Source organism: Vulpes lagopus, chromosome 10, assembly GCF_018345385.1.
Source record: "Vulpes lagopus strain Blue_001 chromosome 10, ASM1834538v1, whole genome shotgun sequence".
NCBI classification, from domain to species: Eukaryota; Metazoa; Chordata; class Mammalia; order Carnivora; family Canidae; genus Vulpes; species Vulpes lagopus.
This window is the reverse complement of record NC_054833.1, coordinates 39,861,235-39,878,179: the sequence shown is the minus strand read 5'-3', so window position 1 is coordinate 39,878,179 and position 16,945 is coordinate 39,861,235. Positions and strand designations below refer to the sequence as shown.

At 37.3% G+C, this 16,945-nt stretch overlaps 2 protein-coding genes across 5 annotated transcripts in view; one reads left to right on the top strand and one right to left on the bottom strand.

The window, feature by feature from the left end:
• ARHGEF12 (Rho guanine nucleotide exchange factor 12) overlaps positions 1 to 16,945 on the top strand; it is a 155,541-nt gene that overhangs the window by 30,548 nt on the left and 108,048 nt on the right. The gene's annotated exons all lie outside the window — the stretch shown is intronic.
• On the bottom strand, positions 10,834 to 11,322 carry LOC121499729 (HIG1 domain family member 1A, mitochondrial). Its single transcript, XM_041770752.1, has one exon. The coding sequence runs from the start codon at positions 11,250 to 11,252 to the stop codon at positions 10,971 to 10,973; it is 282 nt and encodes a 93-aa protein (XP_041626686.1). The 5' UTR covers positions 11,253 to 11,322; the 3' UTR covers positions 10,834 to 10,970.

The following is a 16,945-nucleotide window of genomic DNA, read 5'->3' as shown; positions in this document are numbered from 1 at the left end:
GTGAGTGTGTTTCCTCCTGTCATTTGTCATTAACTTCATAAAAAATATTATTCACATAGATTTCAAGACAAAAATGGGTTTAATGTCTCCTGCAACAGTTTTATAACAAGTTATGCGCAACTTTTAAAATGTTTTTTCTAGTGACCACTAGTAAAAACTTGAAGGGATAAGAGTATAGCTCACCAAAACTATCTTTTGCATGGGCTAAGCTACTGCTACTTGGATATTTTATAATCTATAAGGTACAGATTTAGGTTATAATCCAGAAAAGTGGTACTTTAATCGGTGTTATATTACCTTCATACTTTTGAATATTGGAATTTTTTTAAAAAGATTTTATTTATTTATTCATGAGAGACACAGAGAGAGAGAAAGGCAGAGACACTAGCAGAGGGAGAAGCAGGCTCCATGCAGGGAGCCCGTTGTGGGACTCAATCCCAGGACCCCAGGATCACATCCTGAGCCAAAGGCAGATGCTCAACTGCTGAGCCACCCAGGCATCCCTCGAATATTGGAATTTTTGATGGCACCCTGAAAGCCACTAAAGCTTTTTTAAGAGAACACTAGATAAGTAATAGTAACTACAAAGTAACCACTACTACAGTAAAAAAAGAAAAGAAAAATGCCTTGTAAATTACAAAAGATTTTAAATTACTTCATTATTCAAGGGTCGCCATTAGCACTACTACCTGGGTTTCTTTTTTTTTTTAATTTTTATTTATTCATGATAATCACACACACACAGAGAGAGAGAGAGAGAGAGAGAGAGAGAGGCAGAGGGAGAAGCAGGCTCCATGCACCAGAAGCCCGACGTGGGATTCGATCCCGGGTCTCCAGAATCGCGCCCTGGGCCAAAGGCAGGCGCTAAACCACCGCGCCACCCAGGGATCCCACTACCTGGGTTTCAGTAGAACTATTTACTGCTCTGATCTGCTGATAATGTTTTCTTTTGTATTCAGGAAGTAAAGTTCTCATATATCCTAATAGAGATACCATCTTTAACATGGACTTGATACTGTTTAATGCCTCTCAATTATACTTATTTGTGCTTCAGTACACACTGTGTCATATACCAGCTCAATGCACAGTTCTTTTTGGCAGACCTTTGCCCCAATGTGTTACTAACCAGTTTGCTTTGCAGAGTTCAGTCTGCTCTCAAGTATAGCTTGAATTTCCTAGGCAAGTGAGCAGTAGAGTATAGGAATCCTTTCTTGGTTTACTCCTTGCATTTGAAAGATTTATTTATGGGAAACTGAAGTTTGTTTCTTGGAGATAAGAGAGATGCTCAATTTTTGTAAAGTTTTCCCCCACAAAATTTTCCCTCTTTTGATAGAGACAGAATTTACAATCAGATATTTGTTAGCTTAAATGCTTAAAATTACTTAGACTCTGACTTAGCTTTTGTCTCTTTATCTGTAATGTCTACTATAATACCTACTTCAAGGGATTTTGAACTATATATATATATTTTTTAAAGATTTTATTTACTCATGAGAGACACACACAGAGACAGAGAGGCAGAGACATAGGCAGAGGGAGAAGCAGGCTCCATGCAGGGACCCCGACGTGGGACTCCATCCCGGGTCTCCAGGATCATGCCCTGGACTAAAGGCAGTGCTAAACCGCTGAGCCACCCGGGCTGCCCACAATATATTTTTTAAATTATTGTACGTGGTTGATAATTTTTTGTTTAAGGGGGTCTAGCTGAGATACCTATCTCTAGAATTAAAAACAAATGCAGACACAAACAGAAAAGCTCTTCAGGATGAAACCAGTCTCAAACTTTTTTTCTTTAGAAGTATAAAGTACATTTTTATGTGATTTTATAATGTAAAATTTTAGACATACATTTTTTTTTTTAAAACGAGTATCTTTATTTTTTTTTTAATTTTTATTTATTTATGATAGTCACAGAGAGATAGAGAGAGAGGCAGAGACACAGGCAGAGGGAGAAGCAGGCTCCATGCACTGGGAGCCCGACGTGGGATTCGATCCCGGGTCTCCAGGATCGCGCCCTGGGCCAAAGGCAGGCGCCAAACCGCTGCGCCACCCAGGGATCCCCTAGACATACATTTAAGTTAGAAAAGAGTAATGAACCTTTATATACCTGTTAGCAGCTTCAGTACTAAAATTATAGTTTTGTTTTTTTAAGATTTATTTATTTATATGAGAGGTGAGGGAGGGGCGGACAGAAACCCAAGTGGACTCTACAGGTGAGCACCCCATGTGGGCTGGATCCCACGACCCTGAGATCATGACCTGAGCCGAAACCAATAGTTAGAAGCCCAACTGACTGTACCACCCAGGTGCCCCTAAAACTAGTTTAATCTTTTTCAACCATAGAAGAAGGTATAAAGTGATAGGTTCCCTCTCTTCACCCAGATGTAGCTATCAGATGTAGCAACCATTAAGTTGCTTTACACAAATGAAATTATTCTATATGTACTGTTTTGTAACAATGTTTTCATTTAGCAGTATACTTTTTTTTTTTTTTAAGATTTTATTTATTTATTCATGAGAGACACACAGAGAGAGGCAGAGACACAGGCAGAGGGAGAAGGCAGGCTCCATCATACGGGAGTCGATCCCAGGACTCCAGGATCACTCCCTGGGCCGAAGGCAGGTGCTAAACCGGTGAGCCACTCAGGGATCCCCAGCAGTATACTTTTTTTTTTTTTAAGATTTTATTTATTTATTGATACACAGAGAGGCAGAGACACAGGCAGAGGGAGAAGCAGGCTCCACGCAGGGAATCCGACGTGGGACTCGATCCTGGGTATTCAGGATCACACCCTGGGCTGCAGGCGGCGCTAAACCACTGTGCCACCGGAGCCACACCCCAGCAGTATACTTTTTATACATGTTTTATTTCTCTGTGAGTGCCTGTGCTTTGTGGCTGTACTGTATTTTATTATATAGCTATATAATTAATTTAGTAGAATAATGATGGGTGGTAAGGTGTTAGGTGATTTTTTTCCCTATGTATTTTTTTCCATATTATTTTCAATGAACAACTATTTTTTTTATAATGATGGAAATTAATTTGAGAACAAAATTAAAATATGAAAAATGGATTTTTATGGTTATCCATAGTCAAATTTTTCCCTTTCTTGTGCTTCCTTTAAATTTGACGTGGTGGCTGTCATTAACCACCTTCTCCCACATCCCTCCAGTGTCCTTCTCCTGTGATCATTTCGGAGTGGCACCTTTATTCAGTGTAGGAGAGATGCTTTGACTTTCAGATATGCTTTTTCTCATAAAAATGAATTGCATAGTGAGAACTTTTAAAAAAAATGTCCGTAACAGTTCTGTAATTTTGACATTGCTGGCATATATTTTCCTTGGTCGAGAAGAAACATTCACTCCTTTCGATTTAATCACCAGTTAAGAGTAGGGAGGTACTTCTGGAGATAAAGTTGAGATTGTTGTGTACAGCTGAATATATACATGAATGTTAGGATACTTGATAAAGACAGCTTTATTGAACTACTAAGCATCTCTCGCTGATTTTTCTGTTCAGCTCCAGAGGTTCACAAAGGTAAGAATACAACTTGGGGCCCCTTTGGTGGCCCCCAGTTCTTGATTTCTGCTCAGGTCATGATCTCAGGGTTGTGAGGTTCAGCTCTGCATCGGGCACCATGAACCTGGCGAGTCAGAGCGGCGAGGCCGGCGCCGGCCAGCTGCTCTTCGCCAACTTCAACCAGGACAACACGTCCCTAGCTGTTGGTAGTAAGTCCGGTTATAAATTTTTCTCCCTTTCTTCTGTGGATAAGCTGGAACAGATCTATGAATGCACTGATACGGAAGATGTGTGCATTGTAGAGAGATTGTTTTCAAGCAGCTTAGTAGCCATCGTCAGCCTCAAAGCTCCGAAATCTCATATATCTTGCAACATATATGACATGGCAGAAATTACCTTTCAAAATGCAAAATTAACCTTGTGAATTTTGGTATAACGGTCAGTTCTCGTGTAGTTGCAAATTTAGGGAAAAAAGTATTGTTTATAACATATTTCTCTTGGGATAGTGAAGATTCATTGTGATGGTTTTAGCAAAGAATATGCTTTTGTGAATAACCAAATACATTGAATCATACCAATTAGTGATTCAAATCACTAATATAACTCTATTAAGTTAAATCTACCATACAAAACACAGATATTGCAGACTGAAATTTCAGACATTTTTGGATATCAGTCCTCAGTTAAGGGCAAGTTAATTGCTTTTACCAAACCACATCTTTTTCAAATTTGTAAAAGAAATGAATGAGATTTGTATTTCACTTTAGTTTCCCAGTGAAGGTTTAAGAATGAGAAGGTAAATATCTTCTTGGTCTGAGAGAGAGGACTTCCTTTAAACTCAAATGAGCATGTTCAAAATGACCCTCTCTGTTTCTCCTCCTCCCCATCCTTAGCCACTGTATTTCTCAGATTTTAAGCAAAATTAGTCTTCTCATCACGGAAACTGTGAACATTCATTAACAACTGGGTTTCGCTTTGAAATTTATACAGCAAACACCAAAGAAGGAATTGTTGTTATAATCCATGGGAGTCTTGAGATTGACGTCAAAACACCAGTACAGCTGTATAAGCAGTGGCAAGAGTATTTTTAACATCCCTGTTAGATCATCTTTTGACCTTTCTTTTTATGCTTTCTCTTGTTCCACTAAATAGTTAAAGAGAGAAAAAGAGACAGAAAAGAAAAACTATATAACATAGTTTTCTACCCAGGCTGTACAGATGTTCTTTAAATTACGCCTGTACAGTCCTTTTCTTGATTCTCTTCCCCTAGTCTCTTTCCTTCTGTTTTCCTATAGTGTTCTAAACTCTGCTGCTGCAGTGGACTTTTTTTGAATTGGTAGTGGAGGGAGGGCGACTGTTTTTGTAACAGTTTATTTTTCAAAATGGGGTTAGATTTAAAGAAAAATTAAAAAGCTAGTATAGAGAGGAACAGGTACTTCATACTTGCACTCAGAGTCCTCTGTTATTAATATATTATCTTAGAACGATACTTCTGTTAAAATTAATGACTGAGTTTTAATACATCAATATTTATTAAGTCCAGAGTTTATTCTGATTTCCTTAGTTTTTACCTGTTGTCCTTCTTCTGTTCCAGGATCCCATGCAGAATACCACATCTCATTTAGTTGTCATGTCTTCCTGGGCTCCTCTCAGCTGTGACAGTTTCTTAGACTTGTTTTTGATGATCTTGACAGTTTTTGAGGAGTACTGGTCAGGTATTTTATAATAGTCTCTACATTGAAATTTGTCTGTTTTCCTCATGATGAGACTGGAGTTATGAGTTGTTGGAAGGAAGATCACAGAGGAATAGTGCCATTTTCATCACATCATATCAAGGTAGTACTGTCGATATAGTTTATGACTATTGATGACCTTGATCTACCTGGCCAAAGTGGTGTTCATTAGGTTCCTTTGCTGTGGAGTGTTGTAATGTCCTGGTAAGAATATCCTAGTTAGGTGAATTGCTTTGGTAATTGCTTGGGCTTTAGATATTGAAGTAAGTCAGCATATTGATATAGTGCTCATCAAAATGTTAAATATTTTTATAAATAACATGTTCAGAGCTAAGAATTAAAATTTTAAAATGCTCAGCATTTCAAGCTTTATTTTTGAGATAAAAGTTTATTTTTCTGTGGAATTCTGAAGATTTTATGTTTAAAGCAACAACTTAGGTTTTATAATTTAGGGAGGGAGTTAGAGAAATTAGTCAATTTATCAGCTATTTATGGACTTAAAGATGCCTGGGTGGCTCAATCAGTTAAACGTCCTACTCTTGGTTTTGGCTCAAGTTATGATCTCAGGGTCCTGAGATCAAGCCCCACAGCAGGCTCCTTGTGGAGTTGGCTTGTCTCTCTCCTTCCCTCTCTGTCCCTCCCCACCACTGGAGGTTGCCCACACTCTCTTGTGTACTCAGTCTTTTTAATTTTGGTTTTTTAGTGGGTATGAATGGCCATCTCATTGTATTTTTTTATATGCATTTCTCTTAATCATACTGAGGACTTTTCATGTGCTTTTTGCCATTTGTTTTCTTTTGTGAAGTGTCTGTTCAAATCTTTTAAAAAATTAGCTTTTCTTCTTACTACTGAGATGTAAGTTAGGAGTCCTTTATCAGGTATGTGTTTTGAAAATATTTCTCCTAGTTTGTGCCATGTCTTTTTATTTCCTTAACAATGTCTTTAAAAGAATAAAAGTTTTAAATTTTGATTAAGTTCAAATTGTCAACATCTGTAAAACAAAACAAAACAAAACAAATCACACACACACAAAAAACAATAAAGTTTTTGCTTTTTGGGTCCTACCTGAAAAATTTTGACCTAACTCTTAAGTCAAGGTTGCAAGAATTTAGTCCTAATTTTTTCTATAAGTTCTGTAGTTTTTCTCTTATTGTTAGTCCCATGATATATATCAAGTTAACATTTGTATATGGTATGAGGTAAGGATTAAGGTCTATTTGTGTGTGTTTGTTTTGGCATATGCTCCAGGGATTGATTTTTTTTTTTTTTTTAGATTTTTTAAAATTTATTTTTTTCATGAGAGACACAGAGAGGCAGAGATACAGGCAGAGGGAGAAGCAGGATCCACGCAGGGAGCCCGATGTGGGACTCGATCCCGGGTCTCCAGGATCACGCCCTGGGCCAAAGGCAGCGCTAAACCGCTGAACCACCCAGGCTGCCCTCCAGGGATATTTGTATAAAAGACTATTCCTGTTAAATTACATTGGCACTTTTGTTTAAAAAAAAAAAAAATCAATCCTCTGCACATGGTTCTATTTATGCTCTCTATATTGTGTTCTTCTGATAAATATACCTATCTTTATGTCATGAGTATCGTAGCTTTATCTTAAATCTTAGAAACAAGATAGTGTAAGCCTTCCAATTTTGTTGTTTTCTGAAAAAAGTGTCTTGGCTTTTTTAGAGTCTTTGTATTGAATGGATCTGAATTTGAGAATCTACATGTCAGTTTGTATTTTTTTTTTAAATGCTGTGATTTTTGAGGATGATTGTGTCAAATATAGATCAGGTGAGGGAGAATCAGATCTTAACAGTGTGAGTCTTCTAATTCATGAACATAATCTCACTGTATGTATTGAAGTCTTTTATTTCTCTCAAAAAATTCTGTAGTTTTCAGTGTATAGGTCTTGCACGTCTAATTCAGCTCTGTATTTTTCATATGTTCTGATGAAATGGTAATTAAAAGTTGTTAATTTTTGCTAGTATATAGAAATATTATTGCTTTTTGTATATTATCTTATGTATTATTATCTTGCTAAACATTCTTTTTTTAAAAAATATAGATTTCTGGGCACCTGGGTGGCTCAGTGGTTAAGCGTCTGCCTTTGGCTCAGGGCGTGATCCTGGGGTCTGGGATCGAGTCCCACATCGGGCTCCCTGCAAGGAGCCTGCTTCTCCCTCTGCCTGTGTCTCTGCCTGTCTCTCTGTGTGTCCATGAATAAGTAAAATATTTAAAAATATATATATATATTTCTTTGGATCTTTTACAAAGATGATCATGTCATCTGTGGTTAAAGACAATTATATTTTTTTCTTTTCCGTCTGTAAGCCTTTTATATATTTACTTTATTGTCTTATCTCTGGCTAACATGTTAAATAGAAATTGTGAACAAAGACACCTAGACATCCTGCCTTATTCTCAATCGTAGAGGGAAGGTACTTAATTTGTTATCATTAAATGTGATGTTATCTGTGCCTTTTATCAGTTTTGGGAAGTTATCTTCTTAGTTTGTGAGATATTTTAATATTAACAGGTATTGAATTTTGTAAAATGCTTTTTCAGCATCTATTGAGATGACCATATGGTGGTGGTTTTTTCGACTGGTGGTATGGTGAATTACATTGAATTTTTAATGTTGACCCAACCTTGCATTCCTGGGATAAATCCCATTTGGTCATTATGTATTATTCTTTCTATGTATTGATAGATTTGGTTCACTAGTATTTTTTTTTAAGATTTTATTTATTTATTCATAGACACAGAGAGAGAGAGAGGCAGAGACACAGGGAGAGGGAGAAGCAGGCTCCATGTAGGGAGCCCGATGTGGGACTTGATCCCGGGTCTCCAGGATCACACCCCAGGCTGCAGGCGGCGCCAAACCGTTGTGCCACCAGGGCTGCCCGGTTCACTAGTATTTTGATGAAGATTTTTACATCTGTATTCATGAGAGATATTGGTTTTCGTTTTCTTTTTTTTTTTTAAGATTTTATTTATTCATGAGAGAGAGAGAGAGAGAGAGGCAGAGACACAGGCAGAGAGAGAGAGAGAGAGAGAGAGAGAGAGGCAGAGACACAGGCAGAGGGAGAAGCAGGCTCCATGCAGGGAGCCCAACATGGGACTTGATCCCAGGTCTCCAGGATCATGCCCTGGACCTAAGGCAGCACTAAACCGCTGAGCCACCCGGGCTGCCCCGGTTTTTGTTTTCTTATAATGTCATTGCCTTGTTTTGATATTGAGTGTAATGTTGGCCTCAGACAATGAATTGGGAAGTGTCATGTGTTTTCAGAAAGAGTAAGTAGGATGTTATTATCTCTTCCTTTAAATGTTTGTGACAATCATGAAGTCATCTGAGCCTGGAGTTTTCCTTGTGGGAATGTTTTTAACCAAAAATCTAAGTCACTACCTAAAAGCACCTACTATTCTGACTTTCTAGCATTATATACTAGTTACTCAATAACTTCTTTATTTTGGAATAATTTTAGATTTACAGAAAAGATGTAGAGATAGTGTTGGAACTCCATATACCTTACACCTAGTTTTCTTCATTGTTAACATCTTGCATTACTATGGTTCATCTGTCAAACTAAGAAATTGACATTGGTATTAACTAAACTAGAGACTTTATTTGTATCTCTTCACCTTTTCCACTAATGTTTGTTCCAGGATCCAATTCAGAATTCCTGTTGCTTCCTGTTTGTGAAAGTTTCTTAGGCTCACCTTGTTTTTTATGACCGTAACAGATTTGAGGAGTACTGACCAGTGATTTTTTAGAATTTCCCATCGTATGGGTTTGCTGCTGTTTATTATTATTAGAGTTATGTATTTTTTGGAAGAATACGACAGAGAAGAAGTTCTCTTTCATTTTGTGTCAGGGGTATATTATGTCTATATGATCATCCATATGACATCATTGGTGATATTAACTTGGATGACTTGGCTAAGATAGTGTATGCCAGGTTTCTCCCATGTAAAGTTACTCTTTCTCTCTCCCGTACTTTTCTTTTTTCTTTTTTTTCTTTTTTAAAGGATTTTATTTATTCATGAAAGACACAGAGAGAGAAAGAGGGGGGCGGGGCAAAGACACAGTCAGAGGGAGAAGCAGGCTCCATGTAGGGAGCCCAACGTGGGACTCGATCCCGGGTCTCCAGGATCACGCCCTGGGCTGAAGGCAGGTGCTAAACCGCTGAGCCACCCAGAGACTCCCCCCCCCCCCCCATACTCTCTTCTTTAGAAGCAATATCCAATCCACACTTAGGGGAGCGAGGAGGTATCTACATATCTACATATCTACATTTAGAATTCTTCTGTAAGGAAGATTTTTGTGTCTTCCTGTTTAGTTATTTAATTACTTATATCAGTGTGGACTAGTGCTTATTTTATATTTTGAATTCTGCAATACTATGTTTTTATTTTGTTGCTCATATTGTTCCAGCTTTGACCATTGGAAAAGCTTTTAGGTTGGCACTTGCTGCTATCTTTTTCGTTTTTTGAGTACTTCCTTATTTTCTGTTACTCTGAAATGCTCCTTTTGCCCTAGTTGTAGCCATTTTCCCAAGGAGCTATGATTCCTTTTATAGGAGAATGGTATTTAGAATCCAAACTATGGGTACTGGGTATGCTCATGGCTATTGGGGTGCCATTGCTTTTAAGCCCTCTCAAGCAATACAGCTAGGTAATAGATGTATATATAGATTATATATGTATATATACCCAGGTATACACACATATCCATAATTGTTTTTATATCCATTTGTAAATATATTACGCAAGAGTTCTTACTGGTATATCTGATTTTAATCCAGTACCATTGGGCTCACTCTAGTCTTCCTTTCTTGTTTTTGTGTGAATTTCACAATGAGAAACCTGGTTCCAACCATATATTATCCATTTACTTATTTGTTCAGCTCCAGTATACATGAGAAGCTATTTCAGAACTGTTAACCTGTGTGCTCATGAGAAACAAACCTTCCAATTAGAGTCCAGGGTTTATTTTTGTTGTTAGCCTTACAATTTCCAGTCAGAACATCACTTTCCAAAGTTAATTATGTCAGCTCATTTTCTCCCCACCCTTTCAGTGCAGTTATGTCATAATTTTTCATGCAGTTAGATTCATTTATCACAGTTCTACATTCCGTCGTGGAGTCTTCCAACATTTTGGTTGATGGATTTTTGTTGTTATTTGGCCAGCATTCATAGAAACTCACTCTTCAGAATGTGTAGTTCTGTGGTTTCTAACTAAAGAGTAGAGTCATGTATCCACACCTCTATTATTGCACGGAGAAGATCTGTACTCTAAATGTGTCCCTCTACATCCCCTTAGTAGCAAGTACTCTCCTCTCTGCTAATAGTAACTGGTAATAGCAGTCCCTAGTAACTGCTAATCTGTTTGTCTAATTTGTTTTTAATTTTGCATTTTCCTGGGTGTCCTGTGAATATAATGTTATGAAAATCTTTGGATTTTGCATCTGACTCCTTTGACATAGTAAAATGCATTTAAGATGTATCCATATTAAAAAAAAAAGATTTATCCATATTGTGTGAAATGATATTTCATTCTTTTTATTTTTTTATTTTTATTTTTATTTTTATTTTTTATTTTTATTTTTTTATTGTCTGACCCATTCAAATGATTTATTTTCAACATAAACATAAAAACTCACTATGAGATGCCTAACTAAAAAGCAAGCACCACCAAAAAACCAAGACAGCTTCTCTTCTTCTAAGGTTTAGGCTTTGCCCAGAATTCCTTATACATGGAATAGCCCATACCAAGAGTCATTGCTCCCACAACAAAGCCTTGGGCTGCCACACGCATGTGGATCAGGTGAACAGACATTTTAGTATTTCCCCTGCTCTTTAATTTATATAATCCATATGCGACGATTGCTGCAAACCCCGCCATTCCAATGGGAACAAATGGTGCCTCTCTAGCTTTTCGGATAAGTTTAGATCCCTGATCTTCATCATATGAAGAAAGAGAAACATCTGTGCCAGTTGACATTGTGACTGAAGAATCCTCCAAAGACAACGCTCTGCCCAAACTCCAACCGGCTTCTGGCTCTCACTATTTTTATTTATTTTTTTAATTTTTTTAAATTTATTTATGATAGTCACACAGAGAGAGAGAGAGAGAGGCAGAGACACAGGCAGAGGGAGAAGCAGGCTCCATGCACTGGGAGCCCGACGTGGGATTCGATCCCGGGTCTCCAGGATCGCGCCCTGGGCCAAAGGCAGGCGCCAAACCGCTGCGCCACCCAGGGATCCCTCTTTCATTTTTTTAAAGAATCATTATGTTTATTACCATCTTTATTTCTCTATCCTGTTTTTTTTTTTTTTTTTAAGATTTATTTATTCATGAGAGACACAGAGAGAGAGAGAGACAGAGACACACAGGCAGAGGGGAAGCAGGCTCCATGCAGGGAGCCCGACGTGGGACTCGATCCCGGGACTCCAGGATCATGCCCTGGGCTGAAGGCAGGCGCAAAACCGCTGAGCCACCCAGGCATCCCTATTTCATTCTTTTTAAATGTTGAATAATATTCCATGTATCAGTGAATCATAGTTTATCCATTCCCCCATTGAAGGACATTCTGGTTACTTCCAGTGTTTAGCACTGATAAGTTAGTAAACCTGCTATAAACATCACAAATATTTTTCTTTGGACATAAATTTTCACATCATTTGGGCAAAATACCTTCGCATGCAATTTCTGGGTCACATGGTTGTATGGTAACTTGTATCACTGATTCTCTTATTAAATACTTAGAAATCATAAATTCAATGAATTTGTACTTAGTCCAGGGAAAGCATTAAAATCATTAGTCTCTAGTTAATAAACCTAAAGATCTACCCATCTATCTAACCCTTTGGTTCTTCTTCTTTTTTTGTTTATTTTTTACAAACCGCATTCACCAAGGTGTGGTTCCATGGAAGCTAATTCTTCATAGATCACTGACTGTGACTGAGGTTCTGTGAAGTTGTTTAGAAATTCACAGAACCCTAGGCTATAATTTAAGCGAGTGCAATGATTACTGGGTTTTCACTTAAAATTAGATATATTCAGATGTTTTAGGGAATATGTTTTATCAAACAAAGAATATGTTTGTTATTCATTAGTAATCTACTGATCCCATAAATTACGTGTGTGCAAATTGTCAAATTGGGTTGGAGCTTCAGGAAAGGAAAATAGAGGCTAACGAGTCTTCTTAGGGTGACAGTGCCTTTGTTAGAGAGCAGTATTTGAGGCAAATTACTGTTTTAGCAAAATTACATGGCTTGCAGGGATTAAATTGAATGAGTGTGTGTCTCTGTCCCTCCCTCATTGTACTGTAAGTGGCAGGGATGCAAGTTAACAGAGTGCCAGACATCATAATGCCTGGGGCATAGTTAGAGACCAGGGAAGATTTAACAATAATCAAACACAGACAAAGTAGCATGAAGAAATTTCAATCCTCTCAGCCTTGCTTATAAACTTAATTAGGCTTATTGGGGCAGAAAGTATTTTTCCTCCTTTCATTTTTTTATCTGTTTCTCCTCCATCCCCACCTCCTGTCCCAGATTATCATTGAAGGGGTCAAACTAGCAACAAAAGGAGATTTTTTTTTTTTTTTTTTTTTTTTTTGTAAATCTTAATTTATTTGGTTGATTTCCTTTTGGGGAAAGGGGCAGGAGCAGTAACAAAATTTTAAGATATATGAGGAACTCCCATTTTTCATAGAGACACTATGTTTTTCTAAAAATCATATTTTATTCAGGAAATTCTAAAGAAAACTAATTTTTGTGTCTCTACAATTAGACCCTTTACAAGTATATTTAATTTTGTGGAAGCTGCTTGGCCTCCTCCCTTAAAAAAAAACTTGTCAGCTAAATCTTTGCTTTCTTTATCATTTAAGTATTTTTGTGGTGTAACCTGGAGTCGTGTTCATGGATGCTGTTCTGTGCCTTTTTCCTTTGGCAGCACAGTGTTGGGCTTCGGATGATGATGGTAGACGACTGGGGGTGGGAGAAGAGGTGGGGTTTCTTCATATCATCCCTCTTGTGGGCAGTAAAATCATCCAGCAAATGCCTTTCCAAGGATGTCGAGTGTATATATAAAGGAGAAGCCTAAGGTTGCTAAGGGAGTGGTGTTTTGGTGAGGATTTCATTCTTTTGCTCCATGGAAACAAGCCTTTTTGAGCTCTTACTTGTCTGCTGATTTGTCTGGTGATCCAGGTAATCTATAGCAGTCTTTGTTTTCTCGGTGGTGTATGAAATGTAGCAAAATGGTAGAAAAATAGCTTCAGTGAAAGGGATGTACGTATCACAGAGGAGCAAGATAGAAAAGGAAGAGGATATCTTTACATTATTCATTATTCTTAAAATAGCTTTTAAGATTTTTTTCATGTTTTAAAAAACCTGATTTGACTTAAAGGAAGAAAATTTCTAGTTTTGATAATCTGTGCTTTAATTGCTTAGCTTGAGAACAAAGGTTTTAACAACCAGCATTGCAAGGATATTTGTATTCAAAAGGATAGGAAGCAGCATCCTTTTTTTACCTTTTTTTAGAACTGAATTGACATAACTTCTCTTGAATCTTAGCTAGGGACTTTGATTTATTATTCTGTAAATTGTGATTTAATTATCTGAAGCTTCAGGATGGTGGTTTTCCTTTGATACCCAAGGGACCTCGGATGGGGTATGGGAGGACAGGGATTAATCCTACCGTGGGGGGAAGGGAATGTTTTTATAGGGTAATCTTCATGATTGTTTTTTCATTTGAAACTAAAATGAAACATACAGTCATTTGAAAAAGGTGATATCCATGGTACCAAATACTCTTAGCAATTTGAATTATTTTATCCTTTGTTTGGTTTGTGGTATTTTTGCCTTTGTCAGCTAAAATGTTGGTTATAAATATGAAGAAGCTGCCGGATTGCTATGTGATGGCATTGGAATTGCCTTCTGCTTTTTTTTTTTTCCTGCATTCATATCTGTGAATACAAGAGCAGAGGCATGAATGTGAAAAGAAGTGGTATAAAATGCTGCAGGCTTTTTTGTTTCATCCTGAATGTGTTTTTCATGGTGGAAGTTATTTTCTTGTAGACAGAAAGATCCAGGACCATAGTTTACGACACCAAAAAGTGTTTAGCACTACAGACGCCACTGTTTAGAAAAGACAGCCTGAAATTATTTTCAAGCATAACGCTGAAGCTTTCATTTAATTTGATCATCTCCATCATGGTGATATGAGTGATCCTACTGTTTGCCACATTTTGACAGCTGGTTGACTTAGAATATTAACAAATTAACAATTACTTATTGAATGTTTATATTAGGGTCTGTGCTTTAGATACATATAGGGTTTATAGTGAAGGGTGTAAAAATACTCATGCCTGTGATGTACTATTTTTGGTGCTAGGGTATGAGTACTGGTTATATACTCCTGTACTAACATGTTGATATTTTACATAAGCTGCTGCTACATTTAATCCTCATAACAACCCAGTTACAAAATTACGACTGTCCCTTTTTTTAGATGAGGAAATTCATATTTTGAGAGGTTAAGTAATACAAACAAAACCATGAAACCCAGGCCAGTCAAATCCCACAACTCTTTCCACTGTTTCCATATAAGCAGATTAAAACATTTTATCACAATTATTTGACATCAGAAAGAGTGATGGCAATGGAGATAACAGGACATAGGGATCCTAATCTCTGCCAAGCCCTGGGTGATTCTGTAAATTATTTAACATCATCTGTCAAGTGTAAGACTGGAATAAGTTAACTTAAACTTCCACTAACAGTATAAATTTATTTATTAAGATCATTATTGCCTGTTGTCTCCCTCTTCCCTTTACTCCAAATATATTGCAAGGACCTAGATTAGTGCTTGGCTACGGAGTATGTAGTAATAAATTAATTTATTGAATAAAGGAATGAATGAATGAATACTAGACCTGTGTAGTACATTGATAAAATATATAAATGACTTTGTACTTTTTAATACCAGCACATTCTGTTGGGGCTAAAATCATTTTATTATTACAATGATCTTTTGAAGAATTAGTGTGAAGATCTTGAAAGATCCTACAAAATAATTTTTGTAGAGAACCTACAAAATAATCAAATTTAGGCAAGTAAACTTAAGTTTGCTGAAATTTTTTTTTTAAAGGAAGAGATTCTTTTTTTTTAAAATATTTTTTATTTATTTATTCATGACAGAGAGAGAGGGAGAGAGAGACAGAGGCAGAGACACAGGCAGAGGGAGAAGCAGGCTCCATGCAGGGAGCCCGATGTGGGACTCGATCCCTGGTCTTCAGGATCACACCCTGGGCTGAAGGCGGCGCTAAACTGCTGAGCCACCAGGGCTGCCCAAGTTTGCTGAAATTTCTTGATGCAAAATTATTGTTAATATAGAACTTGATGACCATAGGCTTACTTGATATTATATTTTAAAATAACTTTAAAGTACTAAAGCATTATTGGATGATTCCACATAAGCAAACACAGCAAAGTTCCTTTTTGGTTTATCCTTTAATTTATACTCTCAAATGCTATTAGTTTACAATGGGTAGAAAATATTTAGACCATTGAGTCTTTTACTTAAGATACTTCTTGGAGGCCGCCTGGGTGGCTCAGTTAAATGTCTGCCTTCAGCTCAGGTCATGATCCCGGGGGCCCAGAATGGAGCCCTGCATCAGGCTCCCTGCTCAGCAGGAATCTGCTTCTTTCTCTCTCCCCTTCCCTCTCTCCTGGTTGTGCCTGTGCTCATGCACACGTGTGTGTGCGTGTGCTCTCTCTCTCTCTCTCTCACTCTTGCAAAAATACATTTTAAAAAGTCAAAACCTTTAAAAAAGAAGATATTTCTTGAAGTATGATAATGTTTACTGGTAGTTATGGTTCATTTGAACATTAATTAGGCTTTTTGAGATTTTAACAGATTTATTTATTTTTATAATAGTATAATGAACTGTATATGCTTAAAGTACACAGTTTGATAGGTTTTGAGTTTTGCATACAACAGGGAAACTTTCTACTACAATTAAGACAGTAAACATATTCCTCACCTGAAAAGTTTCTTTGTGCCTTTTACAATTCTTTTGGAATCCTCCCCACCCATCCCCAGCTACCACTGTTACTGTCATTATGGATTAGTTTGCATTTTTTTAAGCTTTTGTATCATTGGAATCTTATGGTATATGTTCTTTTTTGTTTGACTTTTAAAATTCTGCATAATTACTTTGAGATTTGTCCATGTTGTGTATATCAGTAGTTCATACCTTTTTATTGCTGAGTAATTCAACATATGGATAGCTCTAATTTGTTTATCCATTTATGTTGACAGTCATTTGGTTGTTTCAAGTTTTAGACTATTAAGAATAGATTTACTTTGGACATATGTCTTTGTAGGGACATATGTTTTCATTTCACCTAGGATTAGAATGGCTGGATTGGGATCCCTGGGTGGCGCAGCGGTTTGGCGCCTGCCTTTGGCCCAGGGCGCGATCCTGGAGACCCAGATTGAATCCCACATCGGGCTCCCGGTGCATGGAGCCTGCTTCTCCCTCTGCCTATGTCTCTGCCTCTTTCTCTCTCTCTCTCTGTGATTATCATAAATAAATAAAAATTAAAAAAAAATTTAGAATGTCTGGATCATGTGGAAGGAGTCTATTTAACTTTTTAAAGAACTGCCAAGGGATCCCTGGGTGGCGC

Excerpts from the sequence above, each read along its gene's own strand:
- LOC121499729 (XM_041770752.1), bottom strand. The coding sequence starts at position 11,252 with ATGTCAACTGGCACAGATGTTTCTCTTTCTTCATATGATGAAGATCAG.